Source organism: Desarmillaria tabescens (assembly GCF_030435595.1).
Source record: "Desarmillaria tabescens strain CCBAS 213 chromosome Unknown EV420scaffold_37, whole genome shotgun sequence".
NCBI lineage: Eukaryota > Fungi > Basidiomycota > Agaricomycetes > Agaricales > Physalacriaceae > Desarmillaria > Desarmillaria tabescens.
This window is the reverse complement of record NW_026848336.1, coordinates 352,863-378,219: the sequence shown is the minus strand read 5'-3', so window position 1 is coordinate 378,219 and position 25,357 is coordinate 352,863. Positions and strand designations below refer to the sequence as shown.

The 25,357-nt window shown below is 46.4% G+C and overlaps 6 protein-coding genes across 6 annotated transcripts; 4 read left to right on the top strand and 2 right to left on the bottom strand.

Moving 5' to 3' along the window:
• Positions 1 to 41: 41 nt before the first annotated feature.
• Positions 42 to 5,990, top strand: EV420DRAFT_1564288 (pleiotropic drug resistance ABC transporter). Its single transcript, XM_060473970.1, has 25 exons — positions 42 to 510; positions 578 to 792; positions 844 to 1,276; positions 1,332 to 1,523; positions 1,571 to 1,852; positions 1,905 to 2,003; positions 2,061 to 2,156; positions 2,205 to 2,415; positions 2,474 to 2,484; positions 2,534 to 2,670; positions 2,723 to 2,781; positions 2,840 to 2,853; positions 2,907 to 3,108; positions 3,156 to 3,625; positions 3,682 to 3,798; positions 3,848 to 3,962; positions 4,019 to 4,134; positions 4,185 to 4,194; positions 4,249 to 4,403; positions 4,452 to 4,794; positions 4,848 to 5,135; positions 5,188 to 5,264; positions 5,317 to 5,414; positions 5,469 to 5,725; positions 5,775 to 5,990. Exons 1-25 carry the CDS (start codon positions 281 to 283, stop codon positions 5,853 to 5,855), a joined length of 4,308 nt encoding a protein of 1,435 aa, XP_060327112.1. The 5' UTR covers positions 42 to 280; the 3' UTR covers positions 5,856 to 5,990.
• A 915-nt stretch (positions 5,991 to 6,905) lies between these two features.
• Positions 6,906 to 8,400, bottom strand: EV420DRAFT_765963 (arabinosidase). The gene is made up of 7 exons (XM_060483398.1): positions 7,979 to 8,400; positions 7,905 to 7,924; positions 7,807 to 7,844; positions 7,660 to 7,746; positions 7,408 to 7,601; positions 7,180 to 7,353; positions 6,906 to 7,127 (listed from the first exon to the last, which is right to left on the bottom strand). Exons 1-7 carry the CDS (start codon positions 8,254 to 8,256, stop codon positions 6,983 to 6,985), a joined length of 936 nt encoding a protein of 311 aa, XP_060327111.1. The 5' UTR covers positions 8,257 to 8,400; the 3' UTR covers positions 6,906 to 6,982.
• A 1,607-nt stretch (positions 8,401 to 10,007) lies between these two features.
• EV420DRAFT_1564271 (uncharacterized protein) lies at positions 10,008 to 10,296 on the top strand (the record flags this gene model as incomplete). Its single annotated transcript, XM_060473969.1, has 1 exon — positions 10,008 to 10,296. One exon carries the CDS (start codon positions 10,011 to 10,013, stop codon positions 10,239 to 10,241), a length of 231 nt encoding a protein of 76 aa, XP_060327110.1. The 3' UTR covers positions 10,242 to 10,296.
• Positions 10,297 to 14,677: 4,381 nt separating this feature from the next.
• EV420DRAFT_1646817 (uncharacterized protein) lies at positions 14,678 to 15,922 on the bottom strand (the record flags this gene model as incomplete). Its single annotated transcript, XM_060477960.1, has 7 exons — positions 14,678 to 14,848; positions 14,901 to 15,048; positions 15,090 to 15,296; positions 15,345 to 15,500; positions 15,557 to 15,720; positions 15,769 to 15,839; positions 15,892 to 15,922. 7 exons carry the CDS (start codon positions 15,920 to 15,922, stop codon positions 14,678 to 14,680), a joined length of 948 nt encoding a protein of 315 aa, XP_060327109.1.
• A 1,142-nt stretch (positions 15,923 to 17,064) lies between these two features.
• EV420DRAFT_1483039 (uncharacterized protein) lies at positions 17,065 to 18,648 on the top strand (the record flags this gene model as incomplete). Its single annotated transcript, XM_060469938.1, has 10 exons — positions 17,065 to 17,099; positions 17,159 to 17,266; positions 17,313 to 17,432; positions 17,492 to 17,590; positions 17,667 to 17,878; positions 17,954 to 18,078; positions 18,114 to 18,175; positions 18,253 to 18,321; positions 18,378 to 18,443; positions 18,555 to 18,648. The coding sequence occupies 10 exons, from the start codon at positions 17,065 to 17,067 to the stop codon at positions 18,646 to 18,648; spliced, it is 990 nt and encodes a 329-aa protein (XP_060327108.1).
• Positions 18,649 to 20,384: 1,736 nt separating this feature from the next.
• EV420DRAFT_1483038 (uncharacterized protein) lies at positions 20,385 to 25,186 on the top strand (the record flags this gene model as incomplete). Its single annotated transcript, XM_060469937.1, has 20 exons — positions 20,385 to 20,456; positions 20,485 to 20,506; positions 20,527 to 20,773; positions 20,842 to 21,093; positions 21,156 to 21,263; positions 21,332 to 21,563; positions 21,678 to 21,735; positions 21,790 to 21,942; positions 21,993 to 22,236; positions 22,316 to 22,334; positions 22,432 to 22,476; positions 22,807 to 23,034; positions 23,090 to 23,108; positions 23,246 to 23,265; positions 23,414 to 23,498; positions 23,572 to 23,834; positions 24,194 to 24,304; positions 24,510 to 24,644; positions 24,679 to 24,712; positions 24,813 to 25,186. The coding sequence occupies 20 exons, from the start codon at positions 20,385 to 20,387 to the stop codon at positions 25,184 to 25,186; spliced, it is 2,721 nt and encodes a 906-aa protein (XP_060327107.1).
• Positions 25,187 to 25,357: the final 171 nt, after the last annotated feature.

The following is a 25,357-nucleotide window of genomic DNA, read 5'->3' as shown; positions in this document are numbered from 1 at the left end:
AACCTAAATCTCTCCATAATTGGCAGTGGCATATGTCGCCACGCTATAACTTTGACCTACATTCAACCTTCAATCCGAGTTATTACCTGCTTCCACGCTTGTCCGCACACAATCAGTGCTTTGGCCTCTCTACTACCTGTACTTGGGCTTCCCTCGTGATGTACTAAAGATTCCTTCCAGGCAGATCTCGACGAAGGCTTAGACTGTTCTAATTATGCCCAGGACAAGCTCAGGAGTTATATTCTGACCTAATGGAAGGAAGTTCCAGAGGGACCTTACCATGGACGATACCAGCACGGCTCGGGCGTCTTCAACACTTCCTCACCATCGCGACTCAGAAGCTACCACCGTCCGTGTCGACGTAGGACATTTCGACCCCGATGGCATGCAAGATTTGCGAAGGACGTTCTCGAAGCGTTCTAACTTAGGGGATGATAGTGCCTCGTCGTCTACCATAGGAAATTCAGAGGGTTTTGACTTTCAGAAGACGCTAAGGGAGTTCATTAGGAAGTGCGTGGTGTTTTTTCTCTCTTTCTGCTGGCAGCTAATAATTAAACAACTTGTGCTGCGTTCTTAGACGCGACGATGCTCAGGTCAAAGCTCGTGAGTTGGGCGTTGTGTTTAGGAATCTCCGTGTCGTTGGGATGGGTGCATCGTCTTCGCATCAGCCTACGCTTGGAACAGCTTTGGATCCAAGGAGCATTCTCGGTATCATTCAAAAGATTCGGCATCCACCTGTTCGCGATATTATCAGCGGGTTTGAAGGGGTGGTGCGTCCTGGAGAAATGCTGCGTAGGTTGAATTTTCCCCGAGCCGTATTCCAGCTGACTTGAGCGGCAACAGTTGTACTGGGCCGTCCAGGATCAGGATGTTCTACTCTGCTCAAGACACTGGCCAATCAACGAGCAGAATATCATACCGTAGAAGGCGATGTTCGATATGATTCCATCTCTCCAGGAGAGCTCGAGAAGCACTACCGCGGTGATGTTCAATACTGTCCGGAGGGTGATACCCACTTTCCTACCCTTACTGTTGAGCAGACTGTCTCTTTCGCTGCGAAGACACGGTCTCCCCGTGCGCACATGGGTCTGGCCACATCTGAAGATGAATATAGCGAGCTAGTTACGGACGTTCTATGTACGGTCTTCGGTCTTCGACATGCAAGGAAGACGCCTATCGGGAATGCCTCAATTCGTGGGGTGAGTGGCGGAGAAAAGAAGCGTGTGTCCATTTGTGAAGCGCTCGCGGCTAGAAGTTGTATCGGCTTGTGGGATAAGTATGTTGTGACTTTGGTGTCTCTATTTCATGATTATTGACCGCCCATCCTATAGTTCCACGCGCGGCCTAGATTCTTCTACAGCATTGGAATTTGTACGGGCACTGAGAATCGCAACTGACATGATGCGTCTTACGACGATCGTCTCAATTTATCAAGCTGGCGAGCCGTTGTATCGGTTATTCGATAAAGTGTGCGTCATATACGAAGGCAAAATGGCGTATTTTGGCCCGGCGTGTGCAGCGAGGTTGGTGCCATCTTGTGTAAGTTAACGTGTCTCTGACATATCTGCAGACAATATTTTATCGATTTGGGATATAATCCTGTAAATCGACAAACCACTGCCGACTTCCTTGCAGCTGTGACTGATCCAATGGCACGCCTTCCGAGATCCGACGTTCTGTCCATCCCTCGCACGGCCGAGGATTTTGCTAGACACTTCAAGCAGTCTCAATTGGGACAGGAAAATCTGGCCGACATAGCAGCTTACGAAGGGGAAATCGAAGCCGAGGAGAAATCTTCAACGTTCAAAGAGAGTGTTCGGGAGGAACATGCGGCCGCAAGCAGGAAGAAAAGGTTGCAACATTGCCCCCATCCCCGTACTTCTTACTGATGCACTTTCGGCCAGTCCTTATACAATCAGCATCACAATGCAAGCTCGTGCTGTAATGTTACGAAAGATGCAGATCATGCATGGTGATATGCTAGCCATAGGGTTGACTTTTTCGTCGGTGTTTTCTTCGTTTTAACGCTTTTGTACTCATCGACACATCTTCACAAACAGGACCTACGTTATAATAGGCATCATCATAGGATCTGTCTTCATGAATAGTCCGGAAACTACGGTGGCTTTTTATTCACGGGGTGGTGTTCTTTTCTTGTACGTACTTTTCTTGCGCTTCAGAGATCACTGTCCTGATTTTCCAAGCGTTCTGTTATTTTCGGCATTAACTTCAATGGCCGAGATCCCTTCGTTATTCTCTCAGCGTCCTATCGTCGAAAGACACAAGAAGGCCGCTCTGTATCATCCCTTTGTGGAAGCTACTGCGTCAACGTTGGTCGATATACCCTTAACATTTGTGACCAGCATAGTTTTCGGTGTTGTTGTATATTTTATGGTTAAACTTCAGCAATCAGCGGTATGGATTTTATCAGTATCTCTCCCGCGCGACTTGCTGACTTTCCAATCGTTGCCAGGCGCAATTCTTGTAGGTCCAAAGGCAGTCCCAATGTCCATGTCGCTTATGAGCTTCGTAGCACTTTCTTCCTCTTTATTTTCGTTACATCCTTAGCGATGAAGGCATGGTTTAGGGCAATTTCGGCTGCTTGTAAAGCCAGCGCTCCCGCTCAAAGTTTGGCAGGCATATCTATTTTAGCCCTTGGATTATACACGGGTAGGGAACTGCACACACACCTTAATATCTTCCTTCTCTAACCCGTATTCAGGTTATACCGTTCCTAAGCCATCCATGGTCAGTGCTTTCAAGTGGATTTCATATGTCAACGTATGTCTCTTCTGAGATGAATGCATGTCACATACTTATTAGTGCCTCTCTCTGCCAGCCTTTGAAATATGGGTTTGTTGTTATGTTGTTATGTTTCTGGAAGGAAGCTGACACAAATTCGTCAGATTCGATGCTATTATGAGCAATGAGTTCCATACTATTAATGGCGCATGTTCTCAAATCATACCGCGAGGATCCGTGTACAACCAAGCGCCTCTGGAAAATCAGGTCTGTACAATCGTTGGTTCCGAACCAGGGAAGGCATTTGTATCAGGGTCACGATTCCTGAAGCTTTCATATGACTACGCGTATTCCAACATTTGGACGGTGCGCATATTCCTGTCGACTCGTATGCAAATTGACATTATCCACAGAACTTGGTTATTCTTATAGCCTTCGAAGTAGCCTACTGTATCGCTCTCTTTATTCTGACCGAGTATAACACGCATTCCGAGGGAGAAACGTCTGTCGTCCTTTTCAAACCAGGCACCAAAATTTTACTTCCAACTTCTGCCCACGACGAAGAAAAGGCGATATCCCAATCGGTACCTCTCGACAACAATGATACGAGTGAGAAGGCAAAACAGCCATCTCTCCATCGACCGATTTTTTCATGGCAACACCTTCAATACACAGTGCCCATATCTGGTGAGGAAGACAGACGTCTCCTCGATGATGTATCAGGCTATGTAGTTCCTGGGAAAGTGACAGCGCTCATGGGAGAATCTGGCGCCGGCAAAACTACACTACTCAATGTTCTTGCGGAAAGAATAACGACTGGTGTGGTAACCGGTGATAGGTTTGTCAACGGACAGTCACTGCCTCCGGATTTCCAAGCACAAACGTCAGTCTGATCTATGCCCTTTGGATTCGGGATCTTTCTGATACTGTATTGTATAGTGGCTACTGTCAACAGTTGGACACCCATGTTCCGTCAGCCACCGTTCGGGAGGCACTGTTATTTTCTGCGAAGCTTCGGCAGCCGCCGAGTGTGCCATTAGTTGAAAAGCAGGCCTAGTGAGTTTACCTTTCGCGGGTTGATATTATAATGTTCATCAGTTTTTAGTGTCGAAGAATGCTTGAAGATGTGTGGACTAGAAGCTTATGCCGATGCTTGCGTTGGCTCACTTAGTATAGAACACCGAAAGCGTACAACAATTGGCGTCGAGCTTGCCGCAAAGGTAGGAATCAAGCCTTGTTTTTTCCCTTGTAATTAATCCGGATTAATGTGCCTCAGCCCGCACTGCTGCTCTTCTTAGACGAGCCGACGTCCGGCCTCGATTCACAAAGCGCTTGGGCTATCATGTACTTCCTACGGCAGCTGGCTGATAGCGGACAAGCAATTCTCTGCACGTACGTACATAGTCGCCGCATATTTCGCTTTACTCACCTGATGCTTGCAGAATACATCAGGTTAATTCAATATCAATCATCAAGTATATGTAAGTGACTAACTTCCAATCATAGCCCTCGGCCGAACTATTCCAAGTCTTTGACCGGCTCCTCCTTCTCCAAAAAGGTGGACAAACCGTCTATTTTGGCGACCTCGGCCCACACTCTTCTACTGTCATCCGCTACTTTGAGACGCACGGATCGCGTCCATGTCTTCCGGATGAAAACCCGTATGTTCCCTTTAGTTCGTTCCGCATAAGACTCATAAACTTCTGTAGTGCGGAATTTATGCTCGACGTCATCGGTGCAGGTGCCACAGCCAAGAGCACGCAGGACTGGCACCATGTCTGGCGGGAGTCGTCTGAGTTCCAGGAGGTGCAACGGCAGATCGCTGATATTCACACCGCGGGCCGAATTCACCCGCCCGTGCAAGCAGCATATACCCCGACGTCGTGGCTATACCAGATGCATGTTCTTCTCCACCGAAACACCATTGCTTTCTGGCGGAACCCGACGTACATCATGTCTAAGATGGTTCTTAATGCTATCGGAGGACTGTTCATCGGTGTGACGTTCTATCACTCGGAGGATAGTCAGCAGGGAACATTGAATAAGATTTTCGTGCGTCCCGCCTCCTGCACTTTCATTACATCCATGATGTTAACGTACTTCAGGCTGTGTTCATCCCTACTGTACTCTGTGTCCCGATGGGCGGCCAGATACAAGTGCAATTTGCTAACATGCGAAGCGTGTATGAAATCCGGGAGCGTCCGAGTAAGATGTACAACTGGAGTGCGCTGGTCACTGCACAAATACTAGCAGAAGTCCCGTGGGGTATCTTTGCTTCCAGTTTGCTCTTCTGCACGTGGTATTGGGCTGTCGGATTTGAAACCTCGCGGGCTGGGTACACCTATCTTATGCTCGGAGTTCTGTATCCTCTGTATACGTCAACGTTTAGCCAGGTACGTTTGTGAGGGTGTCCAATGTTATTTTGCCCTTATCGACACATTGCAGGCTATAGCAGCTATGGCGCCCAGAGCTGAGATCGCCACCGTCCTTTTCTCGCCATTCGTTTCGTTCGTGATTATATTGTAAGCTTACTGTCTCCTCCTTGACAAGCATGAATTTCACGTCAACTTTTAGCAACGGCGTCCTTCAACCGTACGGTCTTCTAGGTTGGTGGAAGTGGATGTACCGTCTCTCCCCATTTACCTATCTCCTTGAGGGGATTATTGGATACGGTGCGGTACCCTTCCTGCTCTTCTTTCCTCCCGTTTCCTAATGCTCTTCCGCAGCCGCAGGAAACTCTCTTCTAACGTGTTCCTCCCTCGAATATGTCACCCTTGTGCCACCGGAGGGCCGAACATGCAGCGAGTACATGGACCTCTTTATCGGCTATGCAGGCGGTTACCTCCTCGACCCTTCCGCCACAGCCGCATGCTCTTTCTGCCCCTTCCGCACCTCGGAAGCCTACCTCGAGTCGAACTTCAATATCAAATATGATAATCATTGGCGCGACATGGGTGTCTTTGTGGGGTTCATAGTTTTTAATGTAAGTGGTTCAAAAGGGTTGATTCGTGATTGACTGATGAATGGTGTAGATCATAATGGTATACGTACTGACGTACTTCTTCCGTATACGCTCGGGTAGCCTTGTTCCCTCTTTTTTGCGACGAAAATGACGTTGATAATTTGCACATTCTTTTTCTATCTTTTCCTGACCATGACGCACTATCCTCAGATACAACACACGGACTTGTGTAATCTCCTTGTACGAAGTAATGAAAATACAAGTAATGCCCAGTTTTAGACTGCAATTTCATATGGCGCTTTGTGAGAGAAAAACGCGTATATTAGGTAACAGGAAGACAGTCGACACCATTATAAAACGATTTTTCACACAGCAGAACACAGACCGAAAAACACAAAAGGCAGGATGATAGTACAATTCAGCAAGCGCGCGGAAACCGCCAATTGAGACCCAACCCGACTGGATATCCATCACTATATACTGAGGCTCTTGATGGGACGTGTATGTCGTGATTGTGCTGCAAGAAGACAGAACGCGGAGCTGGAGAGTATCGCATCGTTGGTATGTTGTACTTTGAGCATGACATGCGTTCGGGCGGCGAATACGACGGCGATGGCGCGCTAAACGCGTAAACGGGCGGAGGCGAGGCTATGGGTGACCCGTAGGCAGCGTGGTCGTAGATGGACGGTGTGAACGGCGGTAAGAGCATAGAGTTTGAATTTTTCGGCGTCGCCAGTAACGTTGGTCTGGGCTGAGGCTTGCGAAAGAACGGGGAGAGGTAGAACCATAGAAAAATGAAGAACAGAACAAGCGCGACGGCGAAGCCTAGGACTAAAGACGAGTCAGCGGCGGGAACGACGTCGGGGAGGCAGGATGGGCGTACTGCTGGTGCTACTGAGAGCTTGCATGAGAAAACGAGTGAGGGAGTAGTCGTGGTTATGGTTCAAGACGAACTGGCGATGTTTGGTTCAGCTTGACCTCTCTTGACCTATTGGTCAGCTCAATTATTCTCGACTATTCTCGACTCTTTCCCGACTTCTCAATAACTGTAAAGTTAATATTCTGAGTGGGATAAGTTTGGATCTACAATGTGCCAATCAGATACTCATGGCAATAACACGCTAGAGTCAATTGAAGAATCGCTCTTGTGGGACGTTCCACGACGCGGAGTCAGATTAAATGTATCAGTTTCGGGACGGAAGTAGTTCAAGCCTTCCCAACTTTTATTACTATACATCGAACACATAACAGAATGAATCGCCTTCGTAGAACCGGTACCTAGACTATAAACTTCTGCCTTAACACCGTGCCATGCCTCACGAACCCACTCAGACCATCAGGAAGGATCTGATAGGGAGACCAGTTGTAGAGGTCAGTGGAGTCCGAGTAGATGTATTTGCCAGAATCGTAGCCATCGGCATATCTGTTCCATCATAAGGTTACCGTCCAAGACACAGATGATGAGATATACTCACAAACGATGAGTACCATTCGGAAGAATGGTGACGCACGGGCCTTCAATATTGCCCCATCCCGCGAAGTCTCCGGTTTGTACAAAGGTATACGGGCCGGTGAGGGATGGAGCAACAGCATGCTCGACGTGCTTTTTCCCGACTGTCTCTGCTTTGGCGAAGAGATGGTATTGGCCTCTGCAAGTATGTCCTCAGATCAGATCATATAGTCGACGAAAGGGACCAGTCTACTTGAAAAATACTGGGAAGCTGTCGATGTATCCCAAACCTGCGTTAGATATACCGGACATGACGACGGGGCCGCTCCATGACGTGAGAGTGGCGTCGTTCGCAGTAAACACGTAGGGCAAGAAGGGTCCGTAGAGGGCAGTCGAAAGAGAAACAACAATATTCAGTTCGCCCGTCTTGGGGTCTTTAAAGAATTCCTTGAAAGGGAGAGAGATTAGCGGTCGCGACATAATCTGGTTTGTGGCGGTGCCTTACTGGTGCCCAAGTGTTGACCGGAGTAATTAATGAGGAAGCGGTGGGGATGGTAGCGACAAGCCTCCAGGTAAGGAGATCATGACTGTTCTATGGTACAAACGAGGGTGAGCGACGTTGCAAATCGGACCTGCAGTAATAAACACCGACCGCAATAGCAAAGTTGGTTCCATTCCAACCAGTCGTATCTCGAGAGGGTCAGGTATCAGGGCATGAAGTTCCTTTTGATAATCAGCGCTTCAGCTCACAAGCAATGTAGTATTTTCCACTAAAAGACAAGATCAATATCCAGGAATACCTCAAAAAGAGCACCGGTACCGACTCTGTGTGATGAATAATGCTCGGATCGCGAAGGATACTAGCAGCCGGGGTATAAGCTGGTCCTTTTAAAAGGTCGAAATTGGTGCCATCGTCAGAAGTGTATACATAAAGATCGGTTTCGGAGGGGTTGGTGAAACAGGTAAAGACATAAGCGGCTCTGACAGCTCGTTTGAAAGCCTCTGGAGACAGTGCAGGCCCGATGAGCTCTACCGGAGACGAAGCCACAAAGCCCAAGAGCGCCAATCCAAGCAAGGGGAGGAGGATTCCCATCGTAATCATGGCTCACATCATCTGCCCTGCTGTCGTCTTGTCTATTTAATAGCACCTCCGTGCGGTCTTCGATGCCAATGATAAAGTTTCGTCTTTGCTTCTACTTCGCAAGTTGAATATATCTTTGCCGGGCCGTCGTTATCCAGGTGCTCCTCAGGTTGGTCAGCAGCACCTTTGTCACTACCCATTCTGAGCTGCCGTTGATCTATGAATGCAGCGAAGGAATTCGAAGGGCTATCAGCTGGTTTCGCTCTGAAGCAGGAATAGTGCTGAGTATGTCTGTGACCAGCGCGTTAGTGTTGAAGAGCGGCGAATACGCGTATGATGCAGCTGCCTTACGATAGGCTTGAGATAGATGCTATATCTGCCACATCAGAGTCATCGATGTTCGAACGATACGTCGCGATAGTCTTTCTGAATACCCGAGTGCTTTCAAGCGCGGTTTGAGGCCAAAGCTACCTCCATATACCCTATTCCTAACTTCAGCCGTCGAATGATGGAAAAAAAATTGAATCTCACGTATGGGGTTGTCGTTGCCTTTCTAATCGTTTCAATGGTAAGATAGCAACTTCTTGGCACAGTTGCATAGATAATACACCTCTGAACTTGAAGAATGCTCGTCCCTCGATGGCTTTAGATGTACAAGAGCTTCGTTCCATCGATGTTGCCCTGTTTCACGTATAGAGAAGGAAGGTTGATGCAAAGGTTGTGGAAGTCTAGATAATCAGGATCAAGAAGCTTCATGTGGTAGTCCTCGCATAGTATATCGAATGCAAGGTAATGAATCAATTGTGAGCACGGGAATGTCGCGGTAGACTGGAAGACTAGATTCAATTTGATTGGTTACTTCTGCTAGACACGTGGGCTCAAGTTCAGGTCCGGCCCGGGCGCTATCTTCTGTTGGCCATGTGTGTCCTGCCGCTGCTCTGCCAACAAGGAGCGTGGGTGCAACTCCCTACACAAGGTGTTTGATAAACGACGAGGGAATCCAAGATAGTGAACGCACCTTCATAATGGCAGTTGTTACATCAAGATAATACTGTCCAAAATCATTGTGAATGAAGAAAGCCAAGAATAAGACCAGAGCTATTGAATAGAGAGCGGAAGATTCCACTAGCACTTCAAGAAAACAGTAATAAGCTCTCAGTCGACCACCTGCCCCGCAGCCGCGTCTAACCCCGGTAACAGTCAAAATGCGGAAAATGATGAACATAGTGCACCATAATGTCGTTGCCAGGGTGGAAGATAGGTAGACCATCAGGAATACTGAGTCAGTTGCATTGAAGTACACATGATGTACAGTTATTTACCGGTCATTGCAACACCATGGTTCAATGAAACACTTAGCCTCTTGCTCTCCCTCCTTTCATCCTTCATCATTAATTTGTATTACATTGCTGATGTGTATTGTATCTTCATGTTCTACAGTAATTCTTCATATGTGACATGGATAATATTCCGAGAAATTGAGGCTTCTGTTCTAAAAATATCTATTTTCTCATGAACTCAAAATCTGACCCAGAAATGTGTGTCCTCCATCTGAATGTAATCACCCACAAAGGCCTCAATAATGTTAATGACCTTCTGAAGAACCTGTATGACAAGTTTGAGACCAGGCACCCATTATCTGAGGAGTCTAGGGCATAGATAAAAGTGTGGTTCTGCCAAGCTATTGCCTTTGATGGACAGTCTGACAGTCCAATGTGCCTATTATTGCCCCATTGCCTCCGAATTTTATTTCTCCTCTTGCTCAATTTTTTACTATGCCTGGACATGCTAAATCAAACTTGAAAAAGTGCCAGATTACTTGCAAATGCCATGACCAGCTAATGGAAAAGGCAGTCATTGCACACAAGAATGAGCTTGCCAAACTACCCAGTGCTCCTCAGAAAGATGCAAGAAAAATCTGCAAAGATTTCGAGGCTGTATATCAGAGGGAGACTGGAAAGGAGATCTCGCTTTCTTATAGCACTCGAGTGATTCCAAGTTGCTGACTAATGAGGTTTGGGTACATGGGCCGGACTGTTTCAATGACTCAAAATAGCCCAGAATACCCACGCCACAATAATGCTGTGAAAGCGGACTTGTACCTGCACCTTTGAGCATCTTTTTTTTACTGTATCTTATTGTTGCATAGTATTACACATTCTTACATTCAAACCTAGTCAAAATTCCCAACCAATTGGAACCTACAGTAAATATCCAATTTTGCTGTTTCATTGACCGGTAAATAACTGTACATCAAAGATTTTTGACACTACACAGAAGTTTGATATGTGAAAAAAGTAGACGAGATCGGACACTTTACCAGTTGCGGAAATTAGGCAAAGGATTGGAAGCAGAACAATAAACTGGCGCCATCCCCAAAGCATCCAGCAGCACCAAATCTAGAGTTGAAGAGATGGTAAGCTGATGTGGACGATCACCGGCACCAGTGAAGTAGTACACACAATATATGAGTCGGCGAGAATGGTACTCAATAAAGATATAATACCAACCTCCCAAATGATTCCTTCCTTTACACTGGTAAGCTTCAAGTATACGGTCGAAAAACTTTGCCCGTTTTCGATAAATGCGGAGTATGTATATGACCAACAGGCAACAACATTGATAGTGTTCAGGCCATAAAGGAGAACAATAATGATGACCAAGGCTCGTCGGATCATCCAGCATTTGTTGATGACTACCGCACATCAGCTTGGATGCTGCAGCAGACTCGGAGATGCTCCTGGCTCACATATATTCCACAATGTAACAGCAACAATGCCCGTATATATTCCTATCGTCAGTCAACACTTACACGTCACTAGTTGGTGAGGGCCAACGCATCTGCGTGGCAAGTCCGAGTCCTATGTTTTGTTTTGTTTTACATAGAAAGTAAAAGAAAAGCAACAATAATAATTGAAATCATGGACTAATAACTGTGACGAATGTGTACGAAAATACAATGTGTCAGACTCATCTATACCACTTTGCCTCCTTGACTTGGCAGGTCAGACATCTAATCAGAGTATTAGCTTCCTATTAAGGCCCGCAAATACGGTCGCTTACTCTGAATTAACAAGCAAGAATATATATCATTTATGCTAGAACAAGGGGTTAGTATTCCAGTCGAGTTGAAAGATAATGGCGCATACCCTAGTACATAAATAATATGCAGCCTATATTCTGAGCACAAACAAGTTAGTCAAACAAAGGCGAAACAAGACAGGGAATCCTTACTATGAATATACTACCTTTCATTGTCCATGAATGGCATGCCAACGAGGCACTGGTACATCCGCCCCAACCCGTAGGATTCTTTAATGAAAAGTAGCCATCATGTTAGATGATGTAACAGCCCAACCTAGCAGTAGTAGATACCGTGTTAGTGCACAGAAAGGAAAAAGAAGCAGAAAGGGACCTAGCAAAGGCGATCCCTGCTTCTTCGTTCACTCAGCCCACGTAAAGGCCTGTACCCGTTTCGTTAACTTGTGGTTCCAGTTCATTTGAGCGACTGGAGGGCGAGTTAGGCACTGAGAAAGGATTCCAAGCGCAAAATTGAAACTAGATTAAGGATCAGTTACCGAGTCGCTAACGAAGCAAAAGCTCACCTTACCTATGATCTACTCAAGAACTAGTTGTTGAGCCCGCCATTGTGTACGAGCGAGGACCCAACATAAATTTCACACTGGCAGAACATCAGGAACATGATACGCAAGGAGTGAGGAAGAATATGAACTCACCATGTATATGTACCCCATCCTTCAGCATCCCATCAGACTTCGTGATACACATTTGTGTGACAGTCGAGGAGCACACTCGTGCATGGAAAAGGGCTACATCAACAAAGGGCTTGTTAGCGAACAACGAGCTGAGCTGAGAAACATGGTACTACGCACCTGGTACCTGCAACCTCACTGTGTAAGGTGTTCTTGTTGTGATGGGACTATCGAGAGGCATAGCTTGCACCCATAGCTACTATAGTTGATAGAGCAAAGTGAGTAAATGAACTACACGACGAGGCAAATGAGTCTAAAGAATGGGAAATAGAAGAAACGAAGACTTACTGATGACCGTATTGCCGCTATCTTCAAATATCCTTGAAATCCCAGCAAGGTCTTGTCCATCCCATCCATCAGCCTCGTTTATGCGCAACGAGCCAAATCCTAGCATATCCGATGGCACATTAGCAGGGAAAGAGGCAAGAAATAAGCCACGCACCGGTATCCGAACTCCCTACCATTACCCTACAGCTGTCATCCTATTGTGTCGTAGCGAACAAAGATGCTTGCCCCATTCTATTGCATATCATCCCCTGAGAATGACAAGCAAAGTGTTAGCTCAAATTGAAGGATTGTAAAGTATGGCTTACCTTGGTGAAACGAGCCTGTACAAGTCAAAAGAGGGATTGAAGAGCAAGCTAAGACTCTGGAAATTTACTCGTTAAATGCTTGCTAACTAAACCTAACTATTCACTTACCATTTGAATGTCGAGCTCATTGCTCAACGCCGGGGTACACGAGAGGACCTTGAACCAATCCTGAGTAAGATTAAAAACAAAAGAAACAGCAAAGAGCTCACTGTAGCCAACAGCGAGCTTTGGCGCCATCATCGCGGTGACTGTTTAAATCAGAAATAGAGTTAGCGAAGAAGTTGAAAAAGAGGAAGCGAACAAATAGAAAAGGTTCCCACGATGAGCTCAGGCAGCCGGGATGGCAATTGCTGTGAACGAATAGAAATATTCCCATGGTTTGCTCAGGTAGCAAAGTCAGCAAATGCCATGATGGATTGATACCCCAAATAGATTCTTTCCCATGGTTAGTTCAGGACAGCATAATAACTGAGTATCCTATATACATAGGACTCGGAAAGACGCTAAACATTGTTACCCACCATGCAATAGTGTGTAGAGAATTTCGGTGTTCAGCTCAGCGTCGAGTTCTTGAAACACATAAGCTTTGTGTTCGTTAGTCAGATCTGGTAGAATATCTGCCTGAGTCATCATGATGGAAAGCAAGAGAAACGGGGCAGTGGGTTTTGAGGATATCACATACCGCCCTGTCATTATAACAGTGCAGTCACTGGACACGTTCAATGGTTGCTGCAAAAATAATCATCAGTGCCAAGTCCGAGCGGAGCCTTACATACCAGTGAGATTTCAGCACAGCTGTCAAATTTCGGAGTTTGTTCCATCATAGCGTGAAATTTTTAGGGATGTCCACCGTACCCATATAACGGGTACGCATGACCCGTAACCGTATCGTAATGGTCTTTCCTGGGATGCTCGACGGTACGGTTTACAGTACGGTCGTATTATGGTCATACGGTTATTACGGGTGTTGCAGCAAAGAATGGCTGCTAGATCTTTTATATATAAGCTTTTTGACTTCTATCAAGAATAAGAACATACCTTCATGACTCTTCCGGTAAATGATACAGCCTAATTAGCGGTGCCGAAGTTTTTTTCAAAGAGAATGAATGCCATCCTGCTTGAAACAGAACCAGGCTGTCTTCTTTCGCTGAAGCCAAAAAGTCTTCAAGAGCATGCATCAAGAGAAAACTGATGTCTGGTCTGCTTAGACAAATACTTAGTCAAATATTGAGCCGCATTGTGGATTCCTGGGCTTTTGTGCAAATACCTGTATTTACGGCCATAAAACCGTATTACGCTGCGGGTTGTACAGGCTGATGCCGTACCGTAAAATAGTTCCTCAAAGGCCTGACGGTATGGGTATGGCACCCGTATCTGCCGTATGTATGGGGGATAGTGGGCATCCCTACGTGAAATTTGACTCCAAGATTGACCAGAAGCAAGGTGGGTAAGTTTCGATGACCTGTATGATATGCTGACGGCTCCTGAATCCTGGGAAAGGGATTGGCAAGGGTATCGATGTCTGCAAGCTATACTCCAACAAGGCCATACGCGATGGGCGAAAATTTATCCTGGAAATGATTCATCTATCAGAGAAGCAGGGAAAGAGAATACAACACAAACCTCATAATGAGCTTGAAGAACCTTGATCTCTTCCAGAGGCTGTTTCCATTCCGATACTTGGTTCTGAGTCCTATGAATATAGGATACTCGGTTATTATCCAGGTGCTAATCCCCATGGGAAAATCCTATTTGTGGAATCAATCCATCACGGCCTTTGCCGATTTGCCATGGTCGGCTTCCTCCGTCCCGGTATCTTCCCTCTCGCCACGAGGAACACAAGACGGACGACAAGGCGACCTCTACTTCTCCTTTTTCTCCTCTCCTCCTTTCGTCGTGTTCATTGTGTTATTTTCTTTGATCTTATCAGAAATTACCTCGCACATTACTAGGGACATGGCGTCTGAGAAATAAGTAACAGAAATTTTCGGGTTTGTCGTTGTATTCAGCGTAAGTATCTAGTATTGCTTTCTCTTGTCTTTCGTTGATCTATCAAACAGTTCTCTCCGCTCTACTTTACAGTTCCATCGTCATCCTTTCCTCTCTCTCATGATCGTCCATCCTGTTTGTCTTTTTGGCCCTCACGTCAACGTCTTCCTCCTCCTCTTCGAATCCAATCTTCCGCTTCATCCTTACGATGGTCTCTGATTGCGTACTCGTCGTGTTTCTGCGTTCTGCCGTTGCCTTCTGTACCTTTGTTATCATTATACGTGTCATCATTATGTATTCTGTTACTCACTGTCGAGTTGTCGCTGTTGATGAGGGCCAATGCCCTCAGTATCATCTTCATCCTCGCCGTACCCTCGTTTGTCCTCAAGAACACGACCGAGCATTGCGCTTCCACTATGTCTCCTACTCGGAATATCTGCGGCTTGGCTGACACGTATCTGCTTCACGAACCGTCATCAGTCACATATTCAGTCCGCACATGACAAGAGAAAAAGACAAAAACAACATGAATTGAAAGAACGCTTGCCTTTTTTTCCCTCTTTCATCCATCACACCTCTGTAGTATTGTACCTCGTTGTCTTCAGTGTGAATCCATTTTCGCTGCGCCATCTTGGCCAGTATTCCCACAGGATCGACGTCATTTGGAAAAGGTATGCCTTCCTCGTCGTTCGTGGTATTGCGCGGTCTGAAGTATCAGTTAGACAACTCTATAGCATCCAATCCTTTCATCGACATTGGCTTCCAGTGTTCGAGCTCTCCATCTCTGAACTCTCGTTCGCCCATGACTTGCATACTTCTGATTGCGTCCATTGCATTGTCGAAGCTTTCGCTGCCCAGTCCTACCAACCATACTGACTGACTCAAGAACCTGACCTTCTCCTTCTGTGCCCTATTCCAGCGTGCCGTCAGTGTTATTTGGCATTACGTGTCGTGGCGCAATCTCACCTTGTCTCCTTTGCCACCGGCGGTAGGTCCATCGCGTATATGGCCCCCATGATGGTGAATACCATTTCTTCCATAGTTCCATCGTCCTCGGACTGTTTGATGATCCTCCATACCCCCACCTCATCATCTCTCTTGATGGATGCCGACTTGATGAAGTCGTTGTCCTATCGTACCTGGTTAGTGCAGCTTCCATATCGGTTGATGACGCTTACCTTCAATACTCTCGATAGGTGCATCCTGTCTTTTTCGATTCTCTCTTGTGTCAGTGATTCTATTATGTTTTCTGGCGTGATATACGGTTAGTGACATCGATTTGTTGACTAATAGTCGCTCACTCGCATCGTCTTTGTCGTAGAATCTGTCCATTCTGTACTATATGCTGGGGAGGAATCGAGAGTTACTCTGATTGTTTCCGGATTCAGTGTGGTTTGGCATATGGGGGAGGTGAGGGATGATGGTGGGGTATGTAGCGTTCCCGTTCTCGTTTTGTCTCTGTATGACTGATATCATTGACCCGTAAGCGTTGGGTTTCTATCCCCTTTCTCTCCCCTCTGGCCCCTACCCTCCCTATCGTTGGTGCATTCCATTGCGGTCCTGCCGGATGTTTCCTTTGTGGTTATGATATCGCCTCTCATGCTTAGTTCGATCTTCAGACGTGATTGTCTCCCTCTCGCCCCATCCCTTGCAACTTGCTGAAAATGAAACACCCTGTCACTGTCTGACTGCTTCGTTCGCAACCGTATGACATGCGTGCCGTACCTCGTGAACGATCCCCTTCGTGAATGTCACTGTATTTGCCCTGTATGCTGGTTTTTTTTTTTACAAAAAAAAACGTCCCGTGTCTGTATGCGTTGATCATTTTCCCTTCAGGTACATGATATTTGTGATGCTTCTTCCTCTTCTCCAGGTCCGGACCCGATGCGTCCTTTTTTTTTTAAAAAAAAAATACTCTTTTTGCTTCTTTTTTCCTGTTGCTAGTTATCCTCTTCCTCTTTTTTGCATCGCTCGACCTTTTGGGCGTCGATCGTCGCTTATCTGACCATGTGCAAGTTCCTTCCATGCCTCTGTATCGTGCGGATGTTGGGCAGGTCTAGTTGATGTGCATTGTGTCGAATTTACTCTTCCGCCTTGTGCACTGTCTCCCTTTCCATTACGGGCTTCTTCTAGGTTCTTATCAGTCTTCCCGTTGCTTTCTCAGTCCCACATGTCTTGCATGCTTGCATCCTCTGTTTCATTCTTAATTTTAATTTATTGTGTTTATATCTGTTCATCTTCTCTATTGAATGGTTTCTCTCTTCATCGTGCATCTATATTATCTCGGACTGCTTCTTATCTCCATGAGGATATTAACTTTATTCTTTGCCCTTCATCTTTTTTAAAAAATTCTTTTATCCTCTTTCGTGTTTCGTTGATTCTTATTTATGCCTGCTATTTTGCTCTCCCTTTCTCCGTCCCTTCTCTCGTCCCTTCGTCACTTTCTGCTATCTGCTTTTGTCTAGTATACAACTATGTCTTCCCACGACTCTGTCATTTCTTCTAACCGGTGTGTTCTATACGTTACTGCATGTGTTTTGTTGCATTATTAACCTGGCATGCTTTTAGTCGGTCTAAATGGGGTCGGGTTCAGGTTTCACCTACCGTCGACAATACTTTGTCAACTGTAGACGTTGGCATTCCTGCACCTGTTTCTTCTGCTCGTTCTGCCACTAGGTACTTCTCTGATGTTGCGAAGTTACCTGTCTCATCATTCACTCAGTGCTCCCCCCAAAAAAAGGGTCCGACGAGGTGATCCCCTTGACTCGCTCGATCCTCGTTCTCCATCTGTCCCTGCTCCCAGAGAGTCTGCTTACTCCTTGCTTCCGCCCGTCACCGTGTCGTATGGCATTGCTCTCTTTTGATTCAATATCTGCTCATTGTTGTTATTGATGTTTACAGTCATCCATCTGGTGTCGCGTATCAACAGCTGTGTCGCCGTGTGTCCTATGGTGATCTCACTCCTGAGGAGATCGTGGCCATCCTACATCAGAGGCACATGTGCATTTAGTCTTGTTTACCTTGTGTATCTGCTCTTATGATTTCCGTCTCCTCTCACTGCTCCTCGTTGCTTTAGTGCTGCTGCAGATCCCCGTGGTCTCGCTCCCTCGCCGGTGGCCACAGATCCTTCCTTCGGGATTGCTCCTTTTACACAGGCTGAGAGTGCCAATGTGGACAACGATGAAGGGTACTGTCCTATCTTGCTTCTTCTTCTGCCCTATGGCTTATATTCCGACAGTTCGGAATGTGGCAATCCATTCATGGACGATATCGCTGAAGAAAAAAGTAGTGGGTCCCCTTCATGAGCCTTGTTATAAACATCTCATCCCTCCGTCCCTACTCAACATGTTGGTTATTTCTCAGCTCGGAATCTGAGGATGAGGCTGGTGACGATGTCACTGACCCTTCTTAGTCTGGTCCTGTTGATATTGAGTCTCGTCTTCCCATCCCTGGGACCTGGGAGTCTGACTGTCATGCTGACGGTGTTCGTATGTCTGCATACGTTTCTTCTTGATCTCGATAGCTCCTGCATTTTGTTCATGTGTTCCTGCATAGGCATGTCAGGACCAAGACTACGAAGGGCGAGTATGTTAAAACATTGTCTGTTTCTTCTGATAATTCCTGTACGCTGTTCCCTTTCTAATGTGTTGTTTATATCAAAGGCTGGCTTCTGGTTTAACCGAAAAACTCACTTTCGATGATGACATCCACAATGATCCTTCCGTTGCCATGTAATATTATCTCCGGTATCCTCTTGTAGTGAACCTGAGCTGACAACCGTTTCCAGTACATCAAAGAAGTTGAAGCATCCCCATGCTGTCATTCCATCTGCATCCATTGATGTACCTGATATGTATGTCTGACGCATTTCGTTGAGTTCTGTATATGTTCTAACGATTTCGATCTGTTGTGCTCCATTCAGTTGTGCCCCTGCATCTGCTTCATGCCTATCTAGTTCGCCCAGGTCATCTGCGCCGTCTGCTGAAGTGTATCTTGAGGACCTCGGGTACCCGCCTGTTCCTGTATCTCGACCTTCAAAAAAAGGATGTACCCGTTGATGAGCCTAAACTTCCGTGGCAATGGCAAAAACCAAAACTCTAGAGGAGTTCACGGCAAATGGCGCGTAGCGGCAATAAAGGCTTTGTTGTTGTGCAAGTGTTTCAGTGCACCTCCGTGTGATGAATTCCTCAAGAACGCAAGTATACACTGCGACTTTTCAGTCAGCAAAGTAGTACCCTTAACGATCAAGTACTAGAAAACGTTGGCTGTAAGCCGGGAAGGGTCTCGATAGACGAGAAGGAACGGAATCCGGTATAACTGGGAATACCGGCAAACCATGAATGAAGTGACGGCAATTAACTAGTAAAAGCCATGGGCGATGTTGACGGATTTAGAGAAAATGCCGTCAAAGAGAAATACCGTTGGCAAGATAACAAATACCATGATGGCAAGAGACGAAGACTGTAGTCGAGAAACGAGAAACTGGCGGTAAAACGAAGATAAGACGGACTGGCAATGATATGAGGGGGGAACTAGTGATGGCAAAACAATGGCTGGGACTGGGCTGGACTGAAACTGAAACTATACTGAGGTTAACGACGGCAAAACAAAACTGATACTAATCCTGAGTCTACACGGAGACTATCCTATACTGAAACTGATGGCAAGATACCAAATACCGTGACTGATGATCCTATACTGAAACTGTTGACCGAAATTCTGTGACAGATGCTGCTGGTGGCAATAATGATCCTAATCTGAGTCCACACGGGGACGTAACGATCCTGAACTGAACTGGGTGAAACGATGGTGACGTAGAAGGTGAAAACTGATGAAAACGATCCTGGCTGGTGAAAGTGAAATGATGCTGGCGGATTAAAAGATAAAAGCGAGTTGTGGACACCAAATTCCGTGTATTGGCGCAATATGAGCATACACCAATACCGTTAGAAGAAAAGCCGTGACAGAGAGTATAACTTGGAGTGACTATGTTGTTATTGTCTATCTCCTAGCAAGTACAAGCGATAATGGCGGTCGATAACATGGATGATGGCTAGTGTCCAGTAACTTGTGTCTAGCAACTCTCATTTTCCGTGATGTATACTAGCTTTTATACTACAAGTCCGGAATAAATTTAGAATACTTGACGCGAGTCCTTAGTAAGTCCGTAGTATATAGATTAGTAAGAAATGATACCAAACACATGTTCCCAAGGTTCTAAAGTAACAGCACCCATATGGCTTTACCGCATATAGATGAAGTGATTAGCAAGAATGCCACCGATCTCCGGAATTTTGAGCTGCTGTGTTGCTGCGGCAAAGTACATTGAAGCAAGTGTACTGAAGTAGATGCTTGTGGCAATCTCTTGGTGGTATAACAGCCTTAGTAAAGACTGAGGAAAGGTCATGGCATTAGAGCTAATGCCACGGAATTGCTATTTGAGCTGCGGAATTGTGGCTGTGCTACGGAATTGTGGCTGTGCTAGGCAATCAGATGGGATTCTAAATCCGTGAGATCGACAATCAGGTGCCTGGCAGAATTAATGAAAGAAGACTGGCAGAATTAATGGAAGGGGCACATAATTGATGTGGGGTACAAGTGGGGAAGGATAATTGGCGGCATTAAGCAATATTGCCAGGATTGAAATGGTATGTTGGTGTGGTGGCTGGGGAATTAGCTATCTGGTAAAATCCGCGAATTCTGAGCGTACAGAGCCTGGAGGCTCATCACCGTGTCAGTAAGGTCAAAAAGACGTCTGTTCCACCTGACCAAGCTACCCTGCACGTGGTTGCTAATGTGGCAGCTTCTCTACATGCTGACGCAACCCCTTATACGCTTGAGAAGACTCTGGTTTCTGGTTGTGAAGGTGAAGCCTATCTTTGTGCCAACTATAGTGCTTGTTGCTGACTTCTTATTGTGCGTTGTCCTCTTTGCAGTGTCTCATGCTGCTTCTGCTGTTTCTAAGAGCAAGGCCGGTACTATGCCATCTATTGTTGTTCCTGGCACCAATTCTGCTCTTGTGCCTCGGAATGCTCCTGCTGTTCCACCCCCGAGCGACTACAGTGACTCCATCTCTTCCGTTTTGCCCGCTTTCGTAACTGAGTTTGCTTTGGTTCTTCTAGAACCATCGTCGAAGGCCCCAGTCAAAGATGATTTTTTAGCCTCCCTCAATGCGCTCATAGGGTAGGCATTCCTGTTTGTTTGTTTGTCTGCCCTTTGCATCATTAATGCTTCTGCTTTTCATTGTATAGATCCGACTGCATGGATGCAGAATCTGAAGAGGAAGAACCCGATGAACCTGAACCTGCTCCAGCTGCTGCTCTCACTGCATTAGTATTTCTGTCCTTTTGCATTGTCGAGCTTATCCTCACATGTTGCGGGCTTAGCAGAAAGCCTCCTGCTCAAGATATGGAAGAGCCAGCTGAGGAGCATCTGCATGTAATGCACCTCGAACTCCAGGAGGACCAGCTGAGAGCTATTTACGTGCTGATGCCTTCCATTGGGTGTGTGGCGTGCTGTCTTCTTGCTTTTGATCATCTCATCTCTCATCTCTTATTATTGGTAGTGGGTATCGTGCCATCATCGAGCCTGGCGTCAGTCCCGATTCCTTCGAGCATCCTCCCTGCATTACTCTCGACGAAATCATCCGATTCTTTCCTCAAGATTCAATCCAGTGAGGCTTTATTCTCATCTGCTTTACTGTCTTCTGATTGCTACCCACCATGTCATTTGGTATCATAGGTCTTTCATTGCGTATTTGAAGTTTCTTGGCTACGCCCCATACTGCAACTTGTCTACCATGCCCAGGTCCGCTTTCACTAGTGACGGGAAGAAGGCTATGTATTGTGGGCATACAGCTGTCGTGCTGATAGCCGGCGTTGTGACGGAGAGTTTCCTTCGCAATGTTGCTCGACAGGGAGGGTATGACGCCGAGTCAGTTGAACCCAGGCCCATCCCAATCGAAGGTGGTCAGGTTTATCATTCGGTCAGGATAATGCCCTTCTGCCAGCTGTGGCGTCAGGAGTCGACCATGCTATGTCTTATATTCCGACTCCCTTTTATGAAATCCTTGTCTATTTCTTCCAAGGGGCCCGAGTTTACGACACGTGGTAATTTGTCCGGCACTGGCTCCAATCAGAATGCTTGTATGTTGCGTCACTCTCTTTCTTATTGGTGACTGTATTGAGGTCGCCATCTAGATCCTTCTCCTGTGCAGCAGAAAGTGTCGTCCACCTCCAGTGGCTCTACTCCTGGTAAATCCAGATCCGCCTGGCCTAGTTCACCCTCCAAAACCCCCACATTGTCGTCAATGCCTAAGGAATATTACCACTGTCTAGGTTTCGAGGACGATGGTTCATTTCTACTGTATCTTTTGGTCGCTTTGCTTATTTGTTGATTGTAGTACCCATTTTCGACGGTCGGGCTAGCCAAGGTCGCCACTTCTTGTTCAGACCTATGGACTTCGACAACCTTGCATCTATGCCTAGGTACAAGCCGGGCCATGATCTAGGCTATTTTAGTCTTGTCGCCGTTGGGTATACCCCGACTGTTTGGACTGTCGGACGGGAGGCTCGTCTGTCCACTAATGTTCAGTTCGTTGTTGTTTTGGGTTGGGCTCCTAACGCAGATGCCCTTACTGCAGCTGGGTATATCGTGTAGTGCTTTGTGTGTAGTGTATTGTTGTGTCTGTATTTTGAGGCTGTGCGAATGATTATTCATTTTCAGTGTCTTGCAGATTGTGCATGTGTGTGGCTTGTAAACCACTGTTTAGGCTTTTGAGTTGGGTATGTCGCATACATGTTCATATCATCCGTCGTTACCATTTTTCGTTATACTTTTAGGTTGTCTTTTTCGTCCTACTATGTGATCTGTCCGTTGCTGTCACTGTACATCATGTTTATCCTGACTGTGATCGTCTCGTTTGGATTGATTGTGACTGACCAGTTTATGCAACCTATGATGCCATGCCTATCCTATGCTTATCTTGTTCGTGTTCTACAATTATCACATCTGACTTGTTTTACTCTTAATTATTTATTTATGTTTATTTATTTTTTCCAGTGTCCCTTTTAGGGGGCTCTTTTATTTTAATTTTCTTGCCTTCAGTCCCTGTGGAGTCACTGTCGCTTCTGCGACTCTTGTCCTGCATCCAGCTTCCTGATTGCTACTGATCTTGCACTATTCACTGCTGCTGCTTTGATGCATTCACGTTGCAGATCTCTTCTTGGCTGTATGGATGGATCCGTGTGCCCGTGATGCTCCACACTTTCAGGCTCCCTTGCATCGAGCAGTCGTGTGCAGTTAACGAGTGCCAACACCCTCAGTATCGATTTCATTCTTATGCCTCCACCTCTGTTCGTAACTGTGATGCAGTAGCTGTCGTGCTCGATCTCGTCCCTATGTTGTTTGGATCTCCTCACGGATCCATTACAGAATTATCTGTTGTGGGTCATGTGCTTCTCTAGATGGTTCACTTCTGAATTCTCGTGGTCATCATAGTTTGTGTCCTTTCGCCTGGGTCTGTAACTTGCTTGTCTCGATGGTGTCATTCACCCTTGGTCATATACATCAGGCTTCTCTCTGTCTCTCAGCCTCAGTCTCTCCCTCCTCCCCACCCCCTTTCCTCTCATTTGTGCTCAATGGATTTCGATCCAGATACTGTTGTCAATGGACCTGTACGTGCGCTTTCATTCCTTCCCTTCCCTACAGGTCCCCCCTTTTCTTTTTTCTTCTTTCTTTTGGTGTAGTGATTTTTTCTTGTTCTTTTTACATTCTGTTAGTATCATTTTCATTGCGTTGTTTGCTCACTTCTTGTTCCCCTAGCTTGATTATAACACGATGGGCCATGCTATCGATAACTACGATGACTCCCTTGCGGATTCCAAGCGGTGGACACGTATCGAGACTGGTATGTTCTTTCGCCGCCTTCACTTTCACTGTCTGGTCTCTGTCTGGTCCGTATCTTATTGTACCCCTTTCAGGTACCCATTTATACTATTGTTATATGGCACGATTGGTCGAGCTTGCCAACAGTCCGAATAGTCTCCTTCGTGCCTCTTTTGGGTATCGCAGAGGAATCGTCGACTCATATACAGACTGCCCGGAACATGTACCACCTGCCTTATCTTTGCTGAACATGTCGGTACCTCCTGTGTTGTCCCTATGTGCTCACGACCTGCCTCATGAGATATGGGACTTTGTGCTCTCCCTTCTTCCTCACGATGTCCAAAAGTCCTCATGGACGGTCTGTTCCTTGTGGTGTGATATGTTAACGTCTCGCACGCACGTTTACTTGGTGCTGTCCCTTCCGGATCATTGGACGGACATTGTCTCGCCCTAAGAGGGCTATGATCTCAGTCTCTTTCTTGAGGAAGTTTGCGATGGAGCTGGAGGTTGATGTGTCTGCAACTATTCGGTCATGCAACCTTACCATGTGTTGTTCGTGGATTCCAACTCCGAAATTGGCCGATTTTCCCATACAACTTCTTCCTCCATCTGTGTCCCAAGGTAGAGTCTGTAATTTTCGAGGGTCGCGGTATGCGACGGGATTTAGCATGCCCCCCAAATGTGCCATGTCCGTTCCTACTACCTGCTAGTGTCAAGGAACTACATCTCATCCATGTGTCTCTCGATGGTTACAGCATTGAGGGCATGCTGTCCCCTCGAGGTCATCTACAGCGTCTCTACATCGACTCCATAAATGAAGGCGCCCTGGTGAGTTGTTCAGTATGTGTAGAGAATGGCGTTTCATTGACGTTCCACTAGTACCTTCCAGGATACTTTGCTTCCTTCCCAACGGATACGCGTGCGAGACTCCCTTGCGTTTAACAGTTTCAGGGCTCCTTTTCTCCTTTCACCACCACCTGCAACCCTTCGCTACATCAAACTCGATATCCTAACTGATCCGTATGGCTTACAGATACAGAATCCTTTCCTGAACCCACATCTGGAGGGTGGGTTTGCTCTAGTCCACCAGCTATTCCAGTCAGAACTGGGGTGCGGCGAGTTTGATCTGTTTGTTGAGGACAACGAGACTTTTCCTCTGCAGACACGTGTATGCCATCTTGAAGAGCTTGATTTGCACCTAGGTACCCAGTACTATGGCGATGTTCCTTATCTCTGGTGAGAGATATTGCGAATGCTGACGAATTTAACACTACGGCTCTGTGCGTTTGTCTTACTTGTTTCACATCCTGATACTCATTCAATGTATGAATTATAGCTGAGCATCATAGTGGAGGGCACATGTCGCAAATTGACCTTAATGGCCTTGACGTCCTATCATCGTTAAGCGTGCACTCTCCCTACTATGGCATTTATACCAGTATGCGAACGATCTCAACTTGGGCATCGGCCTGCAAGGAGATGCCTACTTCATCACTGAAGCTCGAGCTGGAGATTCAAGGATGGACACGTGTACAGCTGGGTAAGATCGTTGACACTCCGTACATGATAAGTCATCTGGAAGGGAGCGACAAGAACAGTGGTTTCTCTTTCAAGGGCACCTTCGTTTTAAGCCTTCGCAATCCTGACTGGATTGTGCATGAAACCGACTATGACGACAGGTTTGCTGTTGGTCAGAGGTATATCGTCTGACACAGGCCTTGGATTGCGACATGCGGAGTGCCTTAGGTTCCATGGCGATGTGTTGATATCTTGAGTCCGCGTTCATGCCCATTTACCTCCCCTGTCGTATCGTGTACTTCTTGAACTATGAATATACCTGTTTTGATGTACCTCCATCTGTTGTCATTTGTGTTGCTCTTC